General features: G+C 37.5%; 1 protein-coding gene and 1 long non-coding RNA gene across 3 annotated transcripts in view; both read right to left on the bottom strand.

Annotated features, from left to right (window-relative positions):
- The window catches only part of myzap (myocardial zonula adherens protein), a 28007-nt gene extending 14875 nt beyond the window's left edge, over positions 1 to 13132 (bottom strand). For both annotated transcript variants that reach the window (XM_005166523.5, XM_678415.10), the window contains exons 1-3: positions 12799 to 13132; positions 11918 to 11992; positions 3673 to 3768 (exon numbers count right to left, since the gene is read on the bottom strand). In XM_005166523.5, the coding sequence (XP_005166580.2) occupies positions 3673 to 3768; positions 11918 to 11992; positions 12799 to 12867 (240 nt within the window). In that variant the 5' untranslated portion in view covers positions 12868 to 13132. The remainder of the gene's footprint in view (positions 1 to 3672; positions 3769 to 11917; positions 11993 to 12798) is intronic.
- Positions 13133 to 13288: 156 nt separating this feature from the next.
- LOC141375136 (uncharacterized) lies at positions 13289 to 23416 on the bottom strand. Its single transcript, XR_012382687.1, has 4 exons — positions 23366 to 23416; positions 23235 to 23279; positions 18569 to 18619; positions 13289 to 13416 (listed from the first exon to the last, which is right to left on the bottom strand). It is a non-coding gene; the product is annotated as an uncharacterized lncRNA (long non-coding RNA).
- Between the last annotated feature and the right edge of the window lie 1079 nt (positions 23417 to 24495).

A 24495-nucleotide genomic window follows, 5' to 3' on the forward strand; every position in this document is an offset into this window, starting at 1 on the left:
ACACAGTTCTGTACAAACAGCTTGCAAAAGATAATTTTCATCATAGGTGCCCTTTTAATAAATGAATCGGATTACACCTATTTTCATGTGCTGTGTAATATCATTTGTTATATAATATCAGTTTATGTTTTTCCAGATCCACCAGAAATTGCTTGACATACTTGAACCCAAGTACAATGCCTTTCGTGGTGAGCTATTGAGCAAACCAGTCACAAAGAAAAAGCCTTCATACGAAGGTAAGTAGTCAGCGGTACAGCACCATAGCATTAATTTTATACACAAACATACTGTAGTTGACCACGACAACGTGGTTCGAGTCCGTTAAGGAACAGTTCCAGAAAGTGAGTAAAACCGAAACCAAAAAATAAAACTAACAAGTAAATAACAGGAGAGTGTCGTAAAATCTAAAACAGCAAAGGCAAGGGCTTTTCCTTTTCTAGATTGCTTTTTAAAACTGTTGATTGGGTTTAGGGAAGTGGGTGGGCGGGTCAATCTGTGCTTTCGAAAACACTATTGGTTGGGTTTAGGTGGGTGGGTCAGTCGATCAGCCAGTCAGTCAGTCAGTCGACAGCTGCCTCTGGTGGATTTACATGAAAAGAACAGACGCGGATGGGACTCGTGAAATAAATTTGAGATCTCAAAAAATGTACACATTGGCCTCTGGTCGATTCGCAAAAACAAAAACGTAGCTCCTGGGACAAATTTGGCGCTCTAGATTTGAACTACAACTTCACAGGAAATATGAAAAATAATTTAAAACTTGTAATGCTGAAAAAGGTGTTAACATTATATAGTGAAAGTAGAGAGGAATCATGTCTTTCATTCCAGTGCCAAGAGGAATGTGAGGTGAAAATGCTGTCATTTTAAAACGCCTGGAGTAACTGCAGGTGAGAAGTTCTTGCTCAAGGGCACAGTGCTGGAGATCAATGGGCTCTGATTCTGTTTCTCCTACTGATTTAGTGAAAACAGTCATACTTCATCTTTTGAATACCTTGAGAAAGCTCTTTTGTATTATATTTATTGAGTGAACAACTATTTTACTGTGCAAATAAAGCCCTAAAGCAGTATTGCGCAGATATAATTCAGCTGATGCTTGTTCTGCAAACAATAACACACACTGAACTCAAATATTTTTGAGAACCTAGCACCTGTGTTTTACACTCCTTAGCCACCACAGATAAAACACTCAGATAATATTACCTGATGGCATACAGGCTTTCAAAAACATATGTAGACTATTATGTTTGAAGGCACAGGGTTATATAATGAATACAGTGGAAAAACACTGTTGCTGTGCCTGAAACCACTCACTCGTTCACTCATTCACTAATCCCTAAATAGTGCCGTGCAGCTGAATGCATGTTATCAGCAAAGCGTGAATGAAATGAGTGAGCAAATTTAGATGCTGATGTAAGTGGCATAGCAGAGAGCACTCTGTCACAGACAAAACCCTTCTGTAATTGATCCTATTTGGCCTTATGTATTGTGTGTCACTGATAATTTAATGTGTTGATTGTTTTATTTTAGAAAAAACAAAGCATTTGACTAAGGTTTCATTTGATTATTGACATTACAAAAAAGTTAAGTTATTGCTTTTGTCAAGAATCCTTCATTCATTCATTATCCTTTGGCTTAGTCCTTTATTTATCAGGGGTTGCCACAGCGGAATGAACCACCATCTATTACCACATATGCTTTACACAGCGGATGCCTTTCCAGCCACAACCCAGTACTGGGAAACAACCATACACCCTCACATTCAAACACACATTCATACGCTACGGCCAATTCACCTACCGCATATCTGCTGTGGGGGAAACCTATGCGAACACAGGCAGAACATGCAAACTCAATACCAACTTGTTCAACTGGGACTCAAACATTCTTGCTGTGAGGTGAGAGTGCCAACCACTGAGCCACCATGCCGCGCATCCTTCTTTATTTCTAATTCTTGCCAAAAGCAATAATTTAAAACAGCCTAATGATAAGTGGAGCAAACCATTACAAACACAGGGGAAGATTAATAAATGACAACTACGTTAATTCTATTTATATAAAATAAATCAATTTAAAGCACTAAGTTGACCTTTGAGGATCATCTGGCATGAAATGTAATTGATCTGCTGTTTGATAAGCTTTCTTTTTTTTAACACTATTGCCAGCATTGGATTTTGGGAAACAACGCTTCAACAAGTGTACATTGTATTTCATCTTGAAATCAGAGTGGACTAATGGATTAAAGTAGTGAATTCTAGGGAATAACGTTTCTTTTTATTCAAAATAGTGTGTAGTGCACTATAGTAAACTGAGCAGTTTCAAGCACAGCTTTTGGCATTTCAAAGTTTGTGGTTGGTAGGATTGGAGAATGTCTTTAAAATAATAATTTTGTGTGCTCACCAAGACTGCATTTATTTGATCATAAATGCAATAAAATCTAAACAAATTTGGCTTATATTATTATACAATGTTTCCCAGTGCTGGGTTACAGCTGGAAGGGCATTTGCTTCGTAAAACATATGCCAGAGTAAACAAATGCTGGTCCTGGAGGGCCGGTGTCCTGCAAAGTTTAGTTCCAACCCTAATCAAACACACCTGGGCTAGCCAATCAAGTTCTTAAGCTGTGGTCAGACTGCACATTTCTCCCCATAGACTTCCATTCATAAACATGTGAATGTGTCAGACTGGAAACGCAAGCTCAGGCTTGGTGAACTCAGACCTGCAAAATCGCATCACGTAACTGCGTAAGACCAAACGAAGATCAAAACACAACCTCTCTGGACAAAAATTTATCAATCACCAATCGCTTGCTTTCTAAATGTCTAATCATCTTGTTTAATTCCACCCCTTTTCCCAGTGCCGTACAACAGAATTTGGCATGCACAAACTGACCGCAGCATTACTAGGCTTTTTAAAACATCCTTGCAGGTGTGAGTCAACTTAGAGTTAAAATCTGCAGGACTCCGACCCTCCAGGACCGAGTTTGGATACCCCTGCATTAATTAGATCAAAAATATAGTAGTATTATAATATATTATTCAATTTCAAAATATCAGTCTTGCTCATTTGCAAAAATGCTGAAGAGAGAATCATTAAAGACTCCAAAATCTTGAAAATTCTGCCATCGTTTACTCAAATTTTACTTATTCCAAACTTGTTTAACTTTCACAAAAGAAGATATTTTGAAGAAAGCTGGAAACCTGTAAACATTGACATCCATAGTATTTATTTTTCCTACTACACTACTAGTACTAGTACAAGTCAATGGTTACAGGTTCTCAGCTTTCCTCAAAATATCTTCTGTTGTGTTCAACAGAAAAAAAGAAACTCAAAGGTTTGAAACCACTTCAGGGTGAGTAAAGCGAGAGTAAATGTATTTGTTTGGCTAAATTATCCCTTTAATGTTGATTAATATTTAAAACAATTGTGCTTCTTTACATTTTTGTGAAAAATTATCATAAAATAGGTAAGAACGCTTTTATGACCAGTTTAACATTATTTACTTAGAATACATTTTGACCAATTAATTTATGTTCCTGAGTGATAAAAATAGCAATTTAAAAGACAAAATGTTACTTACCCCAGAATTAATATAAGAAAGCAGACGCATCAGTTGTCTAATTTTCACCCAAGTATGGCTAATATCCACTTGGGTTTTTTCAAAAGCTGTCATACCTTGTCTTCTGGTTGAGGTGATTCTCTCCCAGGAGGTCTTTCTCTCTGCATGAGCCCATTTTTCTTCTTCCAGGTGCCATTGACCACTTTCTCCCCCTGTGATGTAACACATGACATATTTACAAAATGTTGTAGACATACGGATGCTTGAGTTGATTTTTAAAAAAGCCATTGCTGTGTTCTAAATGTCCTAGGGATTATGCACTTTCAAGACATTTTTACTGAAACACTTTAAGAGAGTTTGACTTGATACTTACATAAAAAAATAAATATTCTTATTCTGTTAATACTGTATTGCATGAAACATATGGTGCTATTGAGGTGGAATGTGGATATGGTATCTACATAATAAGCAAATTGTAACATATTATTCATGTAAATGTAAGAACCTAGTAATAATGACACAAAAAGGTAGTTCACCCAAAATATGAAAATTCTGCCATTACTCACTCTTCACTTGTTCAAAATCTATTTGCATTTTTTTCTTCTGTTGAAGACAAAAAAAAAATATTTTGAAAAATTCTGGTAGCTGGTGCCCATTGACTTACATTCATCAGTTACTTTATATGGTACACCTTGCTAGTAACGAGTTGGAACCCCTTTTTGCCTTCAGAAGATGTGTTCACTGTGGTAATAAAGGAATGGACAAGGTCAGCAACAATACTCAGACTGTGGCATTGACATGATGCTCAGTTAGTACTAATGAGCTCAAAGTGTGCCAGTGGACTCATGCTTTCATGTTGTTGACAGCAAAAATTGAGACAGCAATGTTTTTTCAATCTTCTACTGTCCAATTTTTGTGAGCCTGTGTGAATTGTTGCCTCAGTTTCCTGTTCTTAGCTGACAGGAGTGGCACCTGGTGTGGTCTTCTGCTGCTGTAGCCCATCTGCCTCAAGGTTGGACGTGTTGTGCGTTTAGAGATGCTCTTCTGCAGACCTCGGTTGTAACGAGTGGTTATTTGAAATTGAGTTACTGTTGCCTTTCTACAGACTGGAACCAGTCTGGCCATTCTCCTCTGACCTCAACATCAACAAGGCATTTGCGCCCACAGAACTGCCGCTCACTGGATATTTTCTTTTTTAGACCATTCTCTGTAAACGCTAGAGATGGTTGTCCGTGAAAATCCCAGTAGATCAGCAGTTTCTGAAATACTCAGACCAGCCCGTCTACCAACTACCATGCCAAGTTCAAAGTGACTTAAATCACCTTTCTTCCCCATTCTGATGCTCGGTTTGAACTGCAGCCGATCGTCTTGACCATGTCTACATGCCTTAATGTACTGAGTTGCTGCCATGTGATAGGCTGATAAGAATTTTGTGTTAACAAGCAGTTAGACAGGTGTACCTAATAAAGTGGCTGGTGAGTGTAGATTGTCATTTTTGTCCTACTATGAACGCCAGGAAATTTCCTTCATCAGAATATCTTCTTTAAAATTCAACAGAGTCAAGCAACTCATACATGTTTGAACTACAGGAGAGAGAATAAATTATGAGGTTATTTAAATTTTTGTGAACTATCCCTTTAATAAAAATTGTGACCAGACATTCTACAAAGCAAATATTCTATCTCTAACATGAGTGCTATTTTCACATTGTAGTGAGGTGAAAGAACAGTGATCAATTCCAGCTGTGAGCAGACTATCAGGGTGTGGTATTCCCCTTTCTCTTATGAGGACATAGTTTCTCAAAACTGTAATATCACTGAAATCATGGACAACCCCCCTCAGAGCTCCACTCCGAAACAAAGAACAGCTCTTCAACCTCCTACTCACTGACAGAGACTTCTCATTCTTGATTCTCAGCCATAGAGTGAAGAAAAAATAAATAAAACAACAATTATGTGGCTGAAATGGAGAAATTATTTGTAAATAAGATGTAACAATGATTCCAGAGTTATTCTTGGCCCTCTGCACTGAACTTCGAACTCTGAAGTTCAGAAGACTAAATTTAAAGCGAAAAAACAAAAATTCTGTCATCATTTCCTCCCCTTTAATTGATCAAAACCAGTTTGACTTTTTTCTTCTGCTGAACACAAAAGAAGATAATTTGAAGAAAGATGGAAACCTGTAACCATTGACTTCTATAGTATTTTACTCAGCTTTTTTCAGAATCACATGATGATGTGTAAATATTGAGTACAATATCCTTTTTAAACTTCTGATCTCTTTATGGAGCCAAAATAAGTAGTTGGCATTATATGTTGTGATGACTGAAGTGTAGAAATGTTTTAGATTGAATTTGGGGATTTAATTTAGCCTAAAGTAATAAATCTAACAGATATTACAATGCAGCCCCGAGGGCCTTACTGAGTCTATTAAATGGCTACTTTAAAAATAAAATCAATATATCGATGGTCTCTGCTCTCTGTGTTTAGAGAATAAACAAAAGAACAAAAAGTCTGAGTCTGGAATTTTTATTTTTGGTTTTAAAGATCCCTTTACATTAAATAATTAAACAATTTCAATGAACTCCATTATTTATGCTAAAAATATCACTGTGATGATAATGTGGGAACGCTATTCTGTGCTTACAGTGTACTGATATAAGCAGGTGAACAAAAGCGTGACACTATAACTGCTACTGTATCATGCATTTTGCATGTGTTTTGCATGGCATTGACCAATCAGAAGTGTAAATTATATATATAAAAAAAGAAAAATGATCAGCCCTATTTAGCCTATATAGCTCCTGTAAAATTGTTATTCTTTTTGAAAATATTTACCAAGTGATGTTTAATAAAGCAAGGAAGTTTCACAGTATTTTCTTTTATATTTTCAATTTGGGGAAAGTCTTATTTCTATTATTTTGGCTGAAAAAAAAAATTGCAATGGTCATTATTATTAGCACTCTTAATCCCCCACAAGCCCAAAGACACGTGCTATAGGTGAACTGGGTAAGCTAAATTGTCCATAGTGTACAGTATGTGTGTTTGTCCTGGTCCTCCAGGTTGGTGGTTGAGCGTTGGGCTAATGACCCACCTCATAAAAATTATATATAATAAACATCAACGTGGTGCTGCAAAATCTTAACTTTGATATAAATGGCCCTGGGAGTAGGTAGGTAAGCCTTTTAAATATGCTCTTAAAGCTCAATACTAGTATCCTGCAAAATAACTTGGCTAACCATTTTACAAATAGTTTGTAAGAAACTAGTTATTAAAACTTATTAAAACTAGTTTGCTTAAAATGAATATGTTTAAAAATGTGTTGAAAAAAATCTCTGTTAAACTATTATGAAATATTTAACAAAAATACAACTTTTACAGGAGGGCAAAAACTTTTTTCTTCAGTTCTACTTTGATGTTTATCAATGAATCCTCAAGAACATTTTACACAAATACTCACAATAAAAAGTGACAAACCATACAATGACCAAGATGAGGTTAAGTTGTTTTAAACTTTCATCATCTTTTTGACATGCTGTAATAAAATCACATGCATTTTCTGTTCCACATTTTGCTAACATATAATCGTATTGGCTGAAATGCACACTATTCACTGAGCTTATTTGTTGTTGTATAAAAGATGTGCTGGAGGGTGTAAACAAGGAAAGCCTGTGTTTTTTTACAGTATATACTGTATCTATTTGCATGCAGTGGGTGGTGTTGGCAGTAATGTCAGTTATGTCACCATTCTTTTTCATTAGCTGTTTGTCTTTATAAGCATTGCTCTTTCTGGATAGAACTGCATTTCCTGTACTCCAACAGGTGTAACTCTGCCAGTCCAGACCGCAGGTATTCTAGTATCAAAAGGAGGGTAGAATTACCACACACACCCATCTTGAATTTGCAATGGATTCTTGCTTTGGGTCTTTGCTATGACAGTAATAGAATATCTTGGCTAAATGAACCATTTTCTTGTTGTTACATCCCTCTTCCCTCTTCTCATTTATTCATCCTTTGACCTAGTTTCACTTTTTACAGTTAAGTCATTAATTGTTACAGACAGGAAGCTTGTAGAAAGTGGTAGAAATCTAAATGCTGTATATTTAGAGGTTAATCAAACACACTGTAAAATACCAGGTTCCACACAGTTCTTCTGTGTCCCAACACAAATAAATCAGCCTAATTGTTTTTACTAATTTAAGTTATGTGAACATAACAGTTGTAAATCCAAAAATAGTCCAAGCCAATATAAATGAGGCAGATCAAGACTAGGAAAAGACTGAAACAGTGTTTTCAACTGTAACAACTGTAACAAGACTGAGCAAACTGTCTGAGAAAGTGTGGTGCTAAAATAGATAACAGTGAACAGGTATAGCAGATATCAAGGAATTAATCCAGGTAGAGTGTATATCAGTCGTAGAGGTGCAACGGATTATAGGAACTGAAGTTCAGGTAAGTAGTGGAGGTGATATGTGGACTGGCTCTTGTTCTGTCCAGCCTGGACTTCATCTATGCACTCCCAAACATCACCATCAAGTCTCTGCAACTGATCCAGAATGTGACAACGAGACTAGACTTGTTAATGAACTGAAAAGAGCGCATATCTCTGCCTTAATTATCAGTTTACAGTAGTTGCCAATCAGTGTTTGCATGAAATTCAAGATGTTGTCAATTGACTATAAAACTACCACTGGCCTTAAACCACTTTACCTGAATTTCTACTTCAGGGTAATGTTCCCAGCAGAACTCTGCTGCCGAAAGTTGCTTTGTGCTTCCATCCAAAATGGGCACTAAATCGATTGCAAGAACTTTCACCTTTAACATCCCATCCTGGTGGAATGACTCACAACCAAGTCTCTGGTCATCTTTAAGAAACGTATGAAGACACATCTGTTTCACCAACACTTAACTAGCAATAGCACTCACTATAGTTGAACTGTTTTTCTTGCTTATTAAGTGCTAAACTATCTTAGACCCATAGATTTATACATTAGATGTCGCCTACCCTGTTGTTGTCTATTAGAAGGAATGCGTCAATAGAGCCGCCATTCTAGTACAGGGTAGCGCCCCTTTGAAATGAATGCGGGACCGAGCTGCAGTGGAGGACTGTGGCCATCCAGAACTTGTGATACACATATACACATATATCTATGATCGGGAGTTTCCCTGGAGGTCAGTATGCAAATTTTATTTTTTAATTATGAAACTTACAATTTACATCACTTTTTTACATTGATGGATCAGTAATCGCACAGGCATTCCTGACAAAAAGCTTGTGTTTGTGTGTATGGAAATGTACTGTCCACCCTCCCTGTTAAATTTGACCTAATCTGTGTCTTGAAACACACCTCCTCTCCTGCCTCCAATTCTCATAATGATGGAGAAAGCGATTAGTTTGGGAATGAATCTCCGTTATGAATGACTCCACTTAGCCGACAATAATACAAGTTTTTGGCACTGCAGCATCTCGTTATCATATTTCTTTTGCATTGCTTACAGACTTTATTCAACAAACTAGCATAAGCCGAGTGTTTAGTGCGAGTTGGTGGTACTTTGCCTTATGGTGAATGCAGTAAGTGACTGTATTATCATCAATAACATACAAAAACAGAAAAAACTAAATCTTACCTATGAAATGTTCTGCCTTTGTGCTTTGTTTTCTTTGTTTGCTCGTTACTACACCCGTAGACAGCGCTAAAGTCCAGCATCTTCACATAGTAACACTGTCTTGACTAGTGCAGTTGAATGACACTTGTCCTGGGACACTGTACAAATGTGGCGGCGCTATTGACGCATGCTCAGGGACCGTATGCGATACCTAGTGTCTATATCTATGACTTAGACCTGTCATGGCAGTTATATATAGCTGCTCTCTGGTGATCTGAATAGCTTCTCTTATGCTCATTTGTAAGTTGCTTTGGATAAAAGCATCTGCTAAATGTAAATGTAAAATGGAGTACCCTCTATTGTGGCTTGTGGGCACTCCAGTTGGTGACTGTGACATTATAATGTTGCAAAGGATTATATTTAAAAGGCCTCTTTAATCAACGCTAATGCAAAACCTTACCTAACTTGAAAGCTAACAATATTGATATACACATAGTTTTGAATATTTATTAATCATAATATACGCTAAATAAATGTTCAGTATTCTCCAGTACGTTGACAGTTCTGATATTCTGCTTCTGTTTGATTATTTCTGCTCAGTTTTGTGTGTAAAAAGTCTGAAGCATATTGAGGTCAGATCAAAACTAAGAAGCTGTCGTACTCTTTGCAGCATATTTGTTTGACCAACTAGAACCCAGTGCAAACATTTCAAATCGCCAATTTCTGGCAGTGCATTAGACAGGCCTGGCTTTTGTGTGTTGACACTGCACACAATACAATGACCACAGCTGGCCATTCCCACGAGACAGACACTGATAAGGCCATCAACAGCTTTGCATTGGCTGAACTCCTGGATTTCTATGAAAGGCTTTGAAAGTGCCTGATGTGCCCAACGCAGTTCCTATCAAGAGACCAAACAGGGCGGGTATCAGTTGAACTTCAAGGACTAAGAGCTACAGGGTGCAAGTTCCAGGCTAAGGTACAGATAAAAACTTTGTCATGTACTTGCAGACACACCTCTCTTGACTTCTTTCCCAGTACACCGCTGTCTGTGGCAGGCCTGCAGCAACTACAGCCAAATTAATCTGTCACACAGGCTAACCTGTATCTGTAAACAAGCTAGAAAATTAACTTCGCCTCCCTTAGTAAATAGGTGACTCAATTTCATGAGCTTTCTTTCATGTGACTCGGAACTTTGGGGGCAGCTCAAAGACATTTATTTACATGAAGTCTAACTTGTTTTTAAATATATTGGCTTAGAATGTAAAGTGGCATTTTGGTAGCTAATTGTGGGAGTATGCATACTTTTGCATGCATATAAAAGATGATTATCATATAACTTTCAAGGCCGTATAAATTTGTGACGCACAAAGCAAAAGAAAACTGACACAGTCTCTGATATATTTTAACAATGCCCCAACACTGACAGACAAAACAATGCTAAAGATTTACCTGTGCTTAAATTCTTGTCACACCCTCAAAAGTTGAGCCTAAAGGTAAACCTTTCACCCAGTAATTAAGAACTTTTATTGTTGCTCCTTTTCCATCAAACATTTTGTCATATACTGTATGTGTATGAGACCATGTGGAACGTAACGTGTTCTGGTTTTGTAATCTGTATGAAACAGACGCGAGGTACAGTCCGTCCTGTCAAATGCACATCATATGACAGCAACTACTCAAACACCCACAACTTTGTAAACAAAGAGTCGCTGTCATTTCTGGAAGAGATTGGACATTAAGACCAAGTTCTGGATTAGAAGACCAGCATGATCTGACAAATTGTTTACCAGAGGATGATAATGTATAAAACGAAGATAAATGAAGTTGGTGTCGTGATCTTGTTCCTTTCGAGAGCGCATGCACATTAACTTGGGAACCCTGGAAAAATGCCAATTTTGTTTGATTTGGAAGTTTAGAAACTAAACTTATAAGACAGATGTTGATTCATTTTATTAGCGATTCCAAATATGTAATGTAATAGTAAGCTTGGCAAGCAATTTTGTAGATTTTGATTTTTTCCTATTCAGACAGAATGCCTGAGCATACTGCCCGAGAGGGGTTTCAAAGATGGCCACTGAGTGAAATGATTGCCTTAAAGCGACTTTGGTAATACCTGGTTGACCTTTCATCCTGAGGTTATCATAATTTTAATTGCTTATTACTATTTATCAGAGTTGTGTCAGTATATTATTCAATACAAGATGTGGACCAAAAAATATTTTCAAGGAGAGCACCTTAAAGGGTTAATGTTTGCCTGTTAGAAAGATAAAAGAAACAGTATTTTTTCAAATAGAAACTAAGTGAAACTTAAATAAAAATAAATAATAAAAAAATTTACTGGATAGACTTCTGTTAGACTTTGATTAATTATTATTCATAATGAACATTCCACCACAGTATATATCATATTTTCACCAAACATTATTTTACAATTTTAAAGAATATTATACAAACTGATGATTATATTTTATGTGTCCAACTAACCCTTGGAGTGCCATCAGTGACTTCTTAAAAACCCTGGATAAAATCTTTGGATCTCTAGCTTATATGCCATACATATTCTAAAGAAATCTGTTATGTGTTATCTTGTTGCGCTTATCCTGTTATAAACCCACTATGCCATTTGTGGCACTAGACAAACATACTGGAGACAGTAAAAAGAGGAAGTGTATTATTGTGACATGAAGACATGGCCAGCGCCAATCTGTCTGACTGCAAGAAGTTTACTGAAAGATGCTAAAATGATACTCACAGAGTTGACAGATTCATTCGGAGTTTTCGGACTGTCGTCAGGCCGGAGGGTTAATCTGAGTCGCCTGATTCTCCTCTGGTGATCATCATCATAGATGAACACACAGCAGGATGCAAAAAATGGACAGACAAACAAACAATGATTAGTCACAATTTGGGTTTCATTAAGTTTAAAATCTCATGATTGTTATCTCAAGATCACATGGACAGCAATTTCCCCGAAACCAAAACAAAAACCCTGCCAAAGATAACTCTTATCTGATCTGAAGCGATTCATGCATGAAAGTAAAAAACAAACAGCAAAAAAAACCTGTTCTGATTTGGTTCTGACTGACAGAAATCAAGCACTGTTTTAAAATATGAATGTCCCATTGTAAATGATTCAATGATAAACATTTTCATATATAGCCGTCTATTCAATTGAAATCAATTGTTACTACAGTTAAAAATGTGGTTCCTCGGTGGTTTGATGCCCCCTCCGCCAGTTAGCACCATCTGAGAGGGTGTCAGTTGATTAGCTGTAAGGATGTCTCTGAATGGCAGCTGACCGCAGCAACAGCGGCTGAGCGCCAGGCCCTGATAAAATAAACATGACAGGGCCCTGCCTCCCAGGACGGTGGCTCTTATTACAGGCCCCTCTCTGAACAACACAACGCTGCCCAGCACACGTCAACAGCGCACTATTAGCCTGGATATGGACGAGCCATTAGGGCACAGTCCAGAGCGTGAGTGACAGATACCAAAGAGCCAGAGACACAGAGTACAGAGACTGAACAAAACAGACATCAGACAAGCTCACTGAGAATCAGTCATAGTTGAACATCTACAAGTAAACAAAGTTACAAAAAGAGTATAAAAACATGAGTGGCTTGTGTTTCCTACCTCATTGAGGTCTTGAATCTCAGTGGTGGCTGTAGTGCTGTTGGCACCAACCATGCCATTTTGCAGCATATCTCCTTTTCAATATCCACTCATCCACACTAACACTACAAACGTCTGCGCCCACCACTGCAGGCTACACACCAAAGGAAAACAAACGTAGTGTGTGTGTGTGAAAGGGAGGAAGAATGGAAAAAGTTCCTTTCGATTGCTCTGCCAGAATTCCTTCCCCCGGATGAGAACGAAGAGAGTGAGACAGGAAAAAAAGAGGCTCAGTATTCCAATGTGCAGAGGTCAGTAGAAACACAGCTCTCCAGTGTGCAGACAACTCCAGAGTGACAGCGTCCCATACAGACTCCTCCTGACTGACTGAGCGAGAGAGAGTGAGAGTGAGTGAGAGAGAGAGAGAGAGAGAGAGAGAGAGAGCTATCGCAATATCTGTGTTAGCTACGTAAGCCCTGTTACCCATCAGACCCGTCCAGCTACATTTCACCTGTGTGTTTTGCAGCTCCCACTTATCTGTAGTTAGCTGTTTTCATGGGGTGGGGTTGATGGCACTGGGGTGGAGACCGGTACAGTGTCACACCTTAGACGGATTACACCACTTTACTCTGGCTTGGGCTATTATGATTAGAATAAAATAGAATTGATTTTAATAATTGGATCATAACAGTGACTAACAAGAGGAAGTTGAAAAAAATATTATGCTGATAATGTGTTATTGCTGTAAATCTTTGAGTCATAACTACTATTTGTAAAGTCACAGTTCACCCCAAAAAAGAAACATTAATCATAATTTACTCACCCTCATACGATTTCAAACCGGTTTGACTTTCTGTTCCCATTTGAACATATAAGATTTAATTTCCTTCTTCTTTTTTATCCATATAACATATGTTGATGGTCACCAAAACAGCTAACTTGTTGAAAAATTTAAAAGAAGAAAGACTCTCATGCAGGTTTGGAATGACATGGGGATGAGTAGATATCAAAACTGCATCCTGCAATGTAATATTTTCACTACACTAAACTACATAGAATTATTTTGCACTGTCAAAGTAGTCACTTTTCTGTGAAGAAATGTAAATAATTAAAAGAATATCAAAAGTCTACCATGAACTGTGTGATTACAATAATAAATTTAAATAACATTAGAGCAAACGCCAGTTCAGCATAAGATTATTTTGTACAGGTGACTCAGGTAAAGGCAGCCTAGGCAAAAGCAAGAGGCAGATATACAGTAAGTGCAGTTTAGAAGTTTATTTAAATAATCCAATGCTAAATACACAGGGGCAAGGCAAAGACTATGACAAAGAACAAGAACAAATAACACAAGGAGAATCAAACACCTCCAATAACTGACAAACACTGAAACAGACAATGTTCTGCAGTCACACAATCACAACAACCAGATCACAAACAATGCCCTGTCTCAGCCACACACTGCACTTATTATTGTTGTGTAGATTACATTACCTATTAGAGTATGTTTTACTTTCAAAATGGGGTATAAATTCATCCCATTTGGTGTTTTAAATTGTTTTGAACATAATTGGGTGCTGCTTGTCAATCATACAACACTTCTGCGTTTGTTCTTACTGTGGAAAAAATGATGAATAAAAGTGTCATGATAAGCTGTGAGTTTGATTTCAGACGCTGGGCACGTGAAGGTGAGTCAGATTTGTCCATGAAGTCAGATTTTGATTACGATATAATTTACTTTAACTCCTCTAACGGGTGGGCCCTTGCAGTTTGTACTGGTCATTCACTGGTCATTACTAACTGAAGGGAGTTGGAGCACACAGTTATGTTTTGTTAAAAAAGTTGCATACAAAATTTATGTTTTAAAATCGCCCAAATCGGCATGGTGGCTCAATGGTTAGCACTGTCGCCTCATAGCAAGAAGGTTGCTGGTTCGAGCCTCGGCTGGGTCAGTTGACATTTCTGTGTGGGGTTTGCAAGTTCTCCCTGTGTTAATGTGGGTTTCTTCCGGGTGCTTCGGTTTCCCCCACAGTCCAAAGACATGCGCTTATAAGTAAATTGGGTAGGCTAAATTGTCCGTGGTGTATGTGTGAGAATGAGAGTGTATGGGTGTTTTCCAGTGATAGGTTGCAGCTGGAAGGACATCCGTTGCGTAAACATATGCTGGTCAAGTTGGCGGTTCATTCCACTGTGGTGACCCCAGATTAATAAAGGGACTAAGCTGAAACGAAAATGAATGAATGAATGAATAAATGAAAACCACCTACATTTTGTCAATCTGCCGATGCCACACTGGAAACAGAGTGGCTTTATACACAAGAACAAGATAACAAGGTAGCAAAGGGGCGGAGTCAGCAACTGGGGTATCTAACAAGGGTAACTATGTATGTGGAATAATGAGGGTGTGGCACAAGAAACAAAACTCTCTTTTTGCTTGCACAGACAGTTAACTGTAGATGTACAGTTCTTAACTTGACAAAATCTTTAATCTGTTTAACATATTTTGATTTTGTTTGTTTAACATATTTCAAAGTGCGCAAGTTGCAGGTCAATCATTAATAAAGGAAACCGATTTACTACATGACCCAGTGTAATCATTAACCATTAACCGTCTGTAGACTTACCCCTTGGAAAACACACACACACAGGCTGTAAATCCCATGTTTTATGACTTCTTCCTCCATCATATAGAATCTTCACAGGGGTATTGGGTCATTTCAGTGACAATCCTTCATTTGAATATGACAAAGGTCTTGATTATCTAGAAATCCATGAGCAAGAGCAGATCGAGCAGAAAGTGAAAGGTCACAGGGATTATGTTTCATGCCTTTCATCATGAATAGAATATCTGTTGGAGTGGTCCCCATCTACAGGATATTTGCTTCTCCCATTCAGTCTTATAGTGCTCAAATGAGCCACCGAAAGTAACTTTAAGGCACAATAAGGCAACAATTTCCCCCCCCTTAAAGTATTAGAAAACCCCAAGAACAGAGTTATATGTAAGCAGTTTTTATCTAGTGACATGGAGCTGCGCTGTGTTGCAATGCTAATGGTTTTAAAGAAAACAGAGAAACACCAAAGAGGCTTCAAAATGTTGTGTATTCTATTAGACTGCACAGTGCTGCATTATAACAAAACTTTAAAGTGTATTTAGGATGATAATACAGTGCTGCTGCTTCCCCACATGTTCAGACAGAAGAATTAGAGGTAGTTGACTATGGCATCATAAAAGCTCTGCACTCTTCTCTCATCAGTAATTGCTTTAGCAGTGTCGTTACGCTTCAACAGCTTTCAGCCTTACCCTGCTTCAAGCTACCAACCATTACACTACCTGACAAAAGGCTTGTCGTCAATCCCAGTTGTAAGAGCAACAAATAATAACTTGACTTCTAGTTGGCCATTTGAAAAAGTGGTAGAAGGTAGATTTTTGCCATGAATCATCTGTTAAACTGCATCCCATTCATCACAAATACTGCAGAAGATCTACCAGCATGGACGCATGATTGTCACATACATCAGTCAAGTTTGTTGAAGGAAAATCATGGTTTGGGGTTACATTCAGTATGAGGGTGAGCGAGAGATCTGCAGAGTGGATGGCAACATCAACAGCTTGAGGTATCAAGACATTTGTGCTGCCCATTACATTACAAACCACAGGAGAGGAACCTGAGCTGAACTATTTTGAAACTTGACTGTTGCATGTGTGTAGGAACAGCTGACGATTCCGTAAACAAAGCGGCACGCATTGCGTTTTCAACGTGGCTTTACACGCGATATGAGAATATAAAGAGTTAACCTGATACAGTACACGTGGTTACAAGTAACAAAACAATTAAATACATAATTTGCAAGCTAGAGAAAACGAGGCAACACTTTTAATCGCATGTAATTAGACTTGTGAAATGGAGGAAGAACTGATCCTGAAACTGATGATGCACTGATCCATGTTCTGACATAGTCCATCAGTAGACTTTTCTGATCCTTCCATTAACAAACGGCCGATGAATTCTTCTTTGTAAGCATGTAGTTTCCAGAAGCACTGCACAAGGCTGGGCTAGAATGCTGAGGTATTTTTGCAAAAATAAACCTCAACCACTGACTCTTCACAGTTTCATCTTTGGGTAGACACTTTCAATAATATCCAGCTAAGCACAGTGTGACTTCATTCGACCGGTGGCGTCTGTGTGTGTGTCTAGCCTTTTTTTTCTGTGTTAGTGGGTGGGGCCGCAGGTGTCTCCCAGGTTTGCGCGAGCAACTACTTGGCGGGGCTTGTGTTTCGTAGCCGCGTCATCGGAAAACACCTAATGACTCGTTATTAAGACGACTCCTATGAAGCACTATGAGTTGACTCTTTTATAGATGAATCAACAGTTTTAAACACAGTACACTTACAGATTTAAGCCTTAGCTGGATATTTCACTTTACTTAGAGCTGTGTTACAAGCTACATGGAAGGTCATTTTCAAAAATCCATAATAATGGCTCTTTAATCTTCTCAACCTAATATTTCAGCAATAATAATTACAACCCAGACTTATTCTAAAAACATACCACTGTACATTTCTGGAGATCGTGAAATATGTCCCAGGAGGTACGTTTTTGTTTTTGTGAATCCACCAGAGGCCACTTTGTATGCTGTTTGAGATCTCAAATTTCTCACGCGAGTGATATTCGTGCCTGCTGTTCTCGCGTAAATACACCAGAGGCCGCTGTGTACACTGTTTCAGATCTCAAATTTCTCTCGCGAGTGATATTCGTGCCTGCTGTTCTCGCGTAAATACACCAGAGGCCGCTGTGTACACTGTTTCAGATCTCAAATTTCTCTCGCGAGTGATATTCGCACCTGCTGTTTTCACGTAAAGCCACCTGGGGCCACTGTCGACTGACTGCCTGACTGATCCACCCTCCTCTTTCCCTAAACCCAACCAATAGTGTTTTCAAAAGCACCGATTGACCTGCTCACTTACTTCCCTAAAGCCAACCAACAATGTTTTGAAAAGCAATCCAGAAAAAGAGCCATTCTTAACCAGACTTGAACCCTTTCATCGTGGTCAGCTCTTCTTTGTGTCTCAAGTCCGCAGAAACTGGTAACAGCAGAAAAAGCCATCTATACGGTGAGCAGTCAGCTGGTAAGCACGAAAACATATCGCCCCGTAGCGTTAATTTTAAACACTTATGCAGCCATATGTACTTCTGGCAACATAATTCACGATTTCCAAAAATGTATATAGGGCTAAGTTTTCAGAATGAGCCTGTGTTGAATTAATATGTTTTGTGTTACTATAATAACTTGTCAGCTGATGTCATCAGTATAAACAGCTTTTAGACCATAACAAGCTTTAATATTCTCAGGCTTGTAAACAGTGCTTGTGCAGGTACTGTACTAAAGAACCCAACCTGCATAAAATTGAATGGCCTAATACAGTAACTAGCCTGCATCAATTATTCAGATGAGATATTGACTGTTTGAGAGGATAACACACACACTACAGCTTTTTCCTGGCTGTGGAGCGTTTTCACATTAATGCTAAAACAGGATGTTGCAGTTTCTCCCACAATCTGACCTGATGACAAATTTACACCGCTGCTTTGTCGTTCTCACTATGTGACATATTATTTCAGTTAAAATTCAGGATTTATTGTGACACAACATAACTGATAAACACAGTAACGTCCATCCAGCTCACCGCACCATTAGTGTATGCCTGACTGCTCCCACAAGAAAAATAGAAAGTATGCTATGGATACTATATGTACCTGTCTCATTATTTACGTATTGTCACCTTGCTTACCTGGTCTTACTAGATGGGCTGGATTCCCTGAGGAGTGCATCAGACGCGTTTCTACATCAGACGAGATGAAGAGTGACAACAGGAAACAAAGAAAGAGAATGCAATTACAATGTGTTCTTATGGAGAGGTTATAAAAGGAAGAACAACTATGTTATTACAGAATTACTGATTCTTTTATGGAACATTGTGTTGTTTGTTATAAATGATTTGTTTTTATGTACTCAAAAAAACTCATTTCATGTGCACTCACAGCCAGTTGCTAACAGACACAATGATTTTTCTGTGTATCAAAAACTCCTTTCCTAATTTTTGTTCTCTAAAATCACTGAGTATGCCGTGGACTTTAGCAAAAGATTCAAAGTAGGTCGGCACACTGCCACTTTAGCTCTCAAAAAATTTTATTAGTCAAAATTACAAAAACACTACGTTTCTACCGACATGGTCTTCATCAGGTGATGAAGACCATGTCGGTCGAAACGTAGTGTTTTTGTAATTTTGACTAATAAAATTTTTTGAGAGCTAAAGTGGCAGTGTGCCGACCTACTTTGAATCTTTTGCCACTTATGTTTGTTTTTTGATCGTGCACCTGCCTTCAAGTTTTTTCTAGATGTGCGCACATTTCTGTTTTATGCCGTGGACTTTCTCAAAATCTGTGCCAGAGATAACATTTTTATTACTTTTCTGACTTCAATCCATCCACATGTCATCATGTCCATCCACAAAATATACTATAGTAATTTATAGTAAACACAGTAGTGTTCTGGAACCAAACTTTATTAAAGCATTTGAATTAATATGCTTTGGTATTTCTACAGTTGCTATGGTCATATTACAACTGTAGTAATAAAAACAAATTGCTCAATACTTTCTACAATTATAGGGTGTGTTATCTAACAATACACCACAGGTTACTGCAGTTAAAACTAAAGTGTGCTACAGTTTTTATTGCAGTTTATCAGTTCACTATAGTAAATTCACTTAATTCAAGAAATGTAAATACCATAATATTTAAAATGCATCTTATTATGTACAAAAACACTAGTATTTACTGTAAACTACCATGGTCTTTTTCATGTGGGCATTTGGCAATGTGATTTATAAAAAGAGACCACTGATTACAATGGCACGGTGGCACAGTGGTTAGCATTGTCGCCCCACAGCAACAAGGTCGCTGGTTTGAGTGCCAACCAGGTCAGTTGGCATTTCTGTTTGGAGTTTGCATGTTCTCCTCGTGTTAGCGAGCACACCTTTCCCCCACAGTCCAAAGATATGTACTATAGATGAATTGAATAAACTAAATTGGCTATAGTGTGTGTTTGAATGTTAGAGTGCATGGGTGTTTCCCAGAACTGGGTTGCAGCTGGAAGAGCATATGCCTTGTAAAACATGTGCTGGATAAGTTGACGGTTCATTCTGCTGTGGTGACCCTTGATGAATAAAGGGACTAAGCTAAAGGAAAATGAATGAATGAATGAATGAATTTCACATTTAACACAAACAATAGAACATTTTAGTTATAGTTATTTCTCAATAATTTTAGTATTGCTTTGCATTGGATGGCTCTATTCAGAGCCTTCATCATGAAACTAAATATATGATGTATACAAAGTAAGTACCCTTATGCCACGTGTTGTAGAAGATAAAACGATTGTTGTGTCTAAAGTCTCATTGTTTTAACAAATGACCACAATTCGAATACAAAAAAAATCAGGCTTATATGTTGTATGAACCCAACAGTCACAATAACACAGCTCACTTAACCCCTTCAGACTGGAATTATGTTCCTAGTTTCTGAAAAATGTAATAAAATGTAAAAAGTATGTCACAGTTCTTGAGGCTCCTGTAAATGAGAACAAATTATTATAATAAAAATTCAACAACCTTTAAGTACAGTATATATATTTTTTGTCCATTTCAATGGACATCAGGTCAGAAGAGTTGTACTTCCCGAACAATATACCAACATAAGATACAAAAACACATACATGATTGCTAGTATAATCTTAAAATGTATTTTTAAATTCACAACCCTAATATTGTAACATTTTTACTTTAATTTTGAGGGTTTTGTTGTATAGATTGCACCTTGTTTATAACAAACATTATCTTTGTCTTCCTCATCACTCCACATAATGTCCACATCGGAGATATTTCCATCTGCTCAGAACTTCAAGATCTGTATATTATGCATATGAAATTGTTTTAGCAATAAATTAGTACATGGATTTAATTTTTTTATGTAAAAAAGTTCAATCAGTATTACTGGAGATTTCATTTCAGTAGCAGATCTTGAACCCATTGTGCATCCTAATGGACAGACATATTTGAAAAAAGCCTGATCTAAAGCTTGCAATGTTACAAAAGATGTTAAACTTTAATGAATAAGTACTGTACAAATCCTTATTTTTTTACATACAATCTATGAATTGTTGGCAAATATATCAATCAATCTGAAAAAAAAAAACATTGTGAATGTGGCTGGAGTAAAGTGATGCCATACATCTTTTCACTAAAGTATATTTTTTTTCAAATTACAACATGCCGAGCCTTACCACTTTATTCATATTCTTTTCAGTTTAGTCACTTTATTAATCTGGGGTCGCCACAGTGGAATTAACCGTCAATTTATCCAGCATTTGTTTTACGCAGCGGATGCCCTTCCAGCTGCAACCCATCACTGGGAAACATCTATACACACTCATACACTACAGACTATTTATTTGCCCAATTCACCAAGTGCATGTCTGGAATTGTGGGGAAAACCAGAACACACGAAGGAAACCCACGCGATCATAGGGAGAACATGCAAACTCCACACAGAAATGTCAACTAACCCAGCCAAGGCTCGAATCAGCAACCTTCTAGCTGAGGGGAATGTGCTACCCACTGCACCACCGTGCAGCCGCCTTACCTCTTGGAACCAGAAAAAACATGGGCTGACATGTGATGTCCATTGTAATTGACACAGGGTCCAAATGCATGCTCATACATACCTTTTGTATACCAAAAACAACACATAATGCTTAAAAAAAAAATGGCAAAGCGCTTTGCCTAATTGTAGTGCTTCCAGATTTTCTTCTGCTCTGTGAACAGCACATGGCTTAATCAGCTGTGTTTTCAAAGCTGAACAGTTATGCAATGTTTTGGCATTATTCACTTTTAAATCCACATGCATTAAAGAAAGAAGTCAATCTTAAATCTCAGAAGGCACCTTGTGAGCATAATGACCTACAGGTGCTGTAAACAATGTGCATTGTTTAGCAAGCACTACTGCTGTCTTGGAATAATGGTGTTGGTGTTTTTCATCATGAATCATACATGAGCTTCACCTGCGGTAAACAGGTGAGTAATTACTGGAGATTGACTGTTTAACAACATCTTCCTCTGTGATGATGTCCACACACAAGACAAAGACAGAGCTCTCAGAACTGGTTGTTTGACATTTATAAGTAATGTTCTGGAACAAGTTGTCTGTGGTGTTCGAGGTAGTGTTCGAGGTAAACACCCACTTGTGCATTCAGTCACAGCAGATGTTTTCTGAATCAGCCTACACAATGTGAGTTTGACATATGTTTCAAGAATAAGTTAGGGGAGCAGTGTTTTTTTTTAAAGAAATGGATCAAGTCTGTTCTTCAGAGCATTCTATTCCTCAAATCTTGAGGTAATAGTGAGGTAATAGGTAGATAGTAAGCAGGACAACTGTTGTTTGTTTGTTTATTAATCAAGTCAGCATATTGATCTCTTCAGGATCTTGTGAAACTAATGACTGGAGAAAATAAATTATATATATATATATATAACAGATCACTTTTTGGAGCCAAAAATAGTGCTTACATTGCATCTGTGCAAAACCTTCTTTTATTAATAGAATATTAATTCAATTTAATTTATTCATTAATTCATTTTTTTTTTCGGCTTAGCCAACTTATCCAGCATATATTTTACGCAGCGGATGCCCTTCCAGCTGCAACCCATCACTGGGAAACATCCACACTCATACACTACAGACAATTTAGCCAGAGAAAACCCGTGCAAATGCAGGGAGAACATGCAAACTCTAAATACAAACGCCAACTGACCCAGCCGAGGCTTGAACCAGCAACCTTCTTGTTGTGAGGCAACAGCACTACTGCGCCACTGCGTCAGAACAATTTTTAGTGCTAAATAAAATCCTTTCATAATGTTCCATAACGAACCATTGAATGTGCTATAAAAAAACCTTAATTTGATATCATGATCATAATTATTAGTATTATTATTGGTAAAACAATTTGGGTTGCATTAATCCAATGCTGTGTAAAATGGACAAACCCAATCATTGGTTTAAAAAGTGTCATTTATATTTAATTGAAATTTTAAAAAATAAATAAATAAAAATTATACAGACCGAACCGCATGTATCAGATAGGTCATTTTAGTCATTTTTTCACTGATGTGATCTTACATTAAAATGACCAAATTTGTACAACAGTTAGTGTATCTTTTCAATTTTGTTAGGTACAAAATATACATGTGTAAAAGCCAGCAAAACCAGACATTATGCAATACAGTTAAAAAAAAAAAAAAAACAAGTGAAGTCATGGAATGGGTTATATGTTTTGTAACTTTTTAAATAACCCAAGCATCAACTCAGTTAGAGTTGGTTGGTTGGATCTCTGTTACTTACCTAATTAAAAGAGGAATCCTCAACTGAACCGCTGCTTCTGTTAAACTAAAAATAGAAAGAAAGAAAATGACATTGGTATGAAAAGTTACATTCTGGTGAGTTATAGACATTTAAGATAAAAATAAATTTACCCTTTGAGAGTCTGTGTAGTTGTCGACGCGTGAGAAACCCAGTAACGAGCTGCAGGTGCTTTGTCAGTAACAAATTTGAAAAACAAAATGGCGGGAAATAAAGATACTTAAATCTAAAGAATCATTTACGCATAATAAGGGTTCTTCACGACAATACAGTTTTAAATAGAAATATTGATACAAAGAATCTTTAAAAAGCATAAGTGTTGCCTATTGGATACTTAAAAGTAGATCAAGGCAATTAAAATAGTTTTGGCATTTAGATTAAAAATTATCAAATAATTTAATAGGAACGATGCGATCACGTGTTATAAGAAAACAAAGAAAGAGTAAGCTGAGATGGAAAACCACTAAGAAACACTATAAAAAGCCCTGTCCGGTTTACTTTCTCTTTGAAACACAATAAACATCGTCCTAGAGGATGAGTATGAGTTTGAAACACAAATTGAGCTGTGCTGTCCTCATGACGTTTTGTTCACACTCAGATCAGTGGAGCTGGCCCTATAGAGCCTTTCTGTTAAGGGCCACTGCACACTTTTAGGTTTCATTAGTCTGCTTGTCATAAATTTTCACTCCCGCTAGGGACAGGACATGTCCCTGATGACTGTTCAATCAAGCTTTACTAATCCTGATTATCTCTAGTCTGTTTATTAGTGATGTTTGCAAAGGAAAGCATTCAAGTGCAATTGGCCCGTCTGAACAATACTCTAATCCAGTGTTTCTCAACAGGGGGTCAGGGGGCCCAGATGGGCTTTCGAACTTTATTCTAAAATGTATTCCTAAGATGTATACTGTTATACCTTCAAAAAGCCCCAGATGACTTAAAATCGTTTGTTTAAAAAAACAAAAAGTTCTAAAAACAAAGTCAAAGATTTAAATTCAAATAATTATGTTTGCACCGAAAATTGTGCTTGATATAACATTCATTCATTCATTTTCTTTTTGGATTAGTCCTTTTATTAATCAGGAGTCGCCACAGTGGAATGAACCGCCAATTTATCCGGCACGTTTTATGCAGCAGATGCCCTTCCGGCTGCAACCCATCCCACTGGGAAGCTTCTAACATATATAATATAATATATCAACAGCTAATGGGTTTCAGGGTTATCATAGCTACAGCAGAAATTAGA

This window comes from Danio rerio, chromosome 7 (genome assembly GCF_049306965.1).
Source record: "Danio rerio strain Tuebingen ecotype United States chromosome 7, GRCz12tu, whole genome shotgun sequence".
In the NCBI taxonomy this organism is placed as follows: domain Eukaryota; kingdom Metazoa; phylum Chordata; class Actinopteri; order Cypriniformes; family Danionidae; genus Danio; species Danio rerio.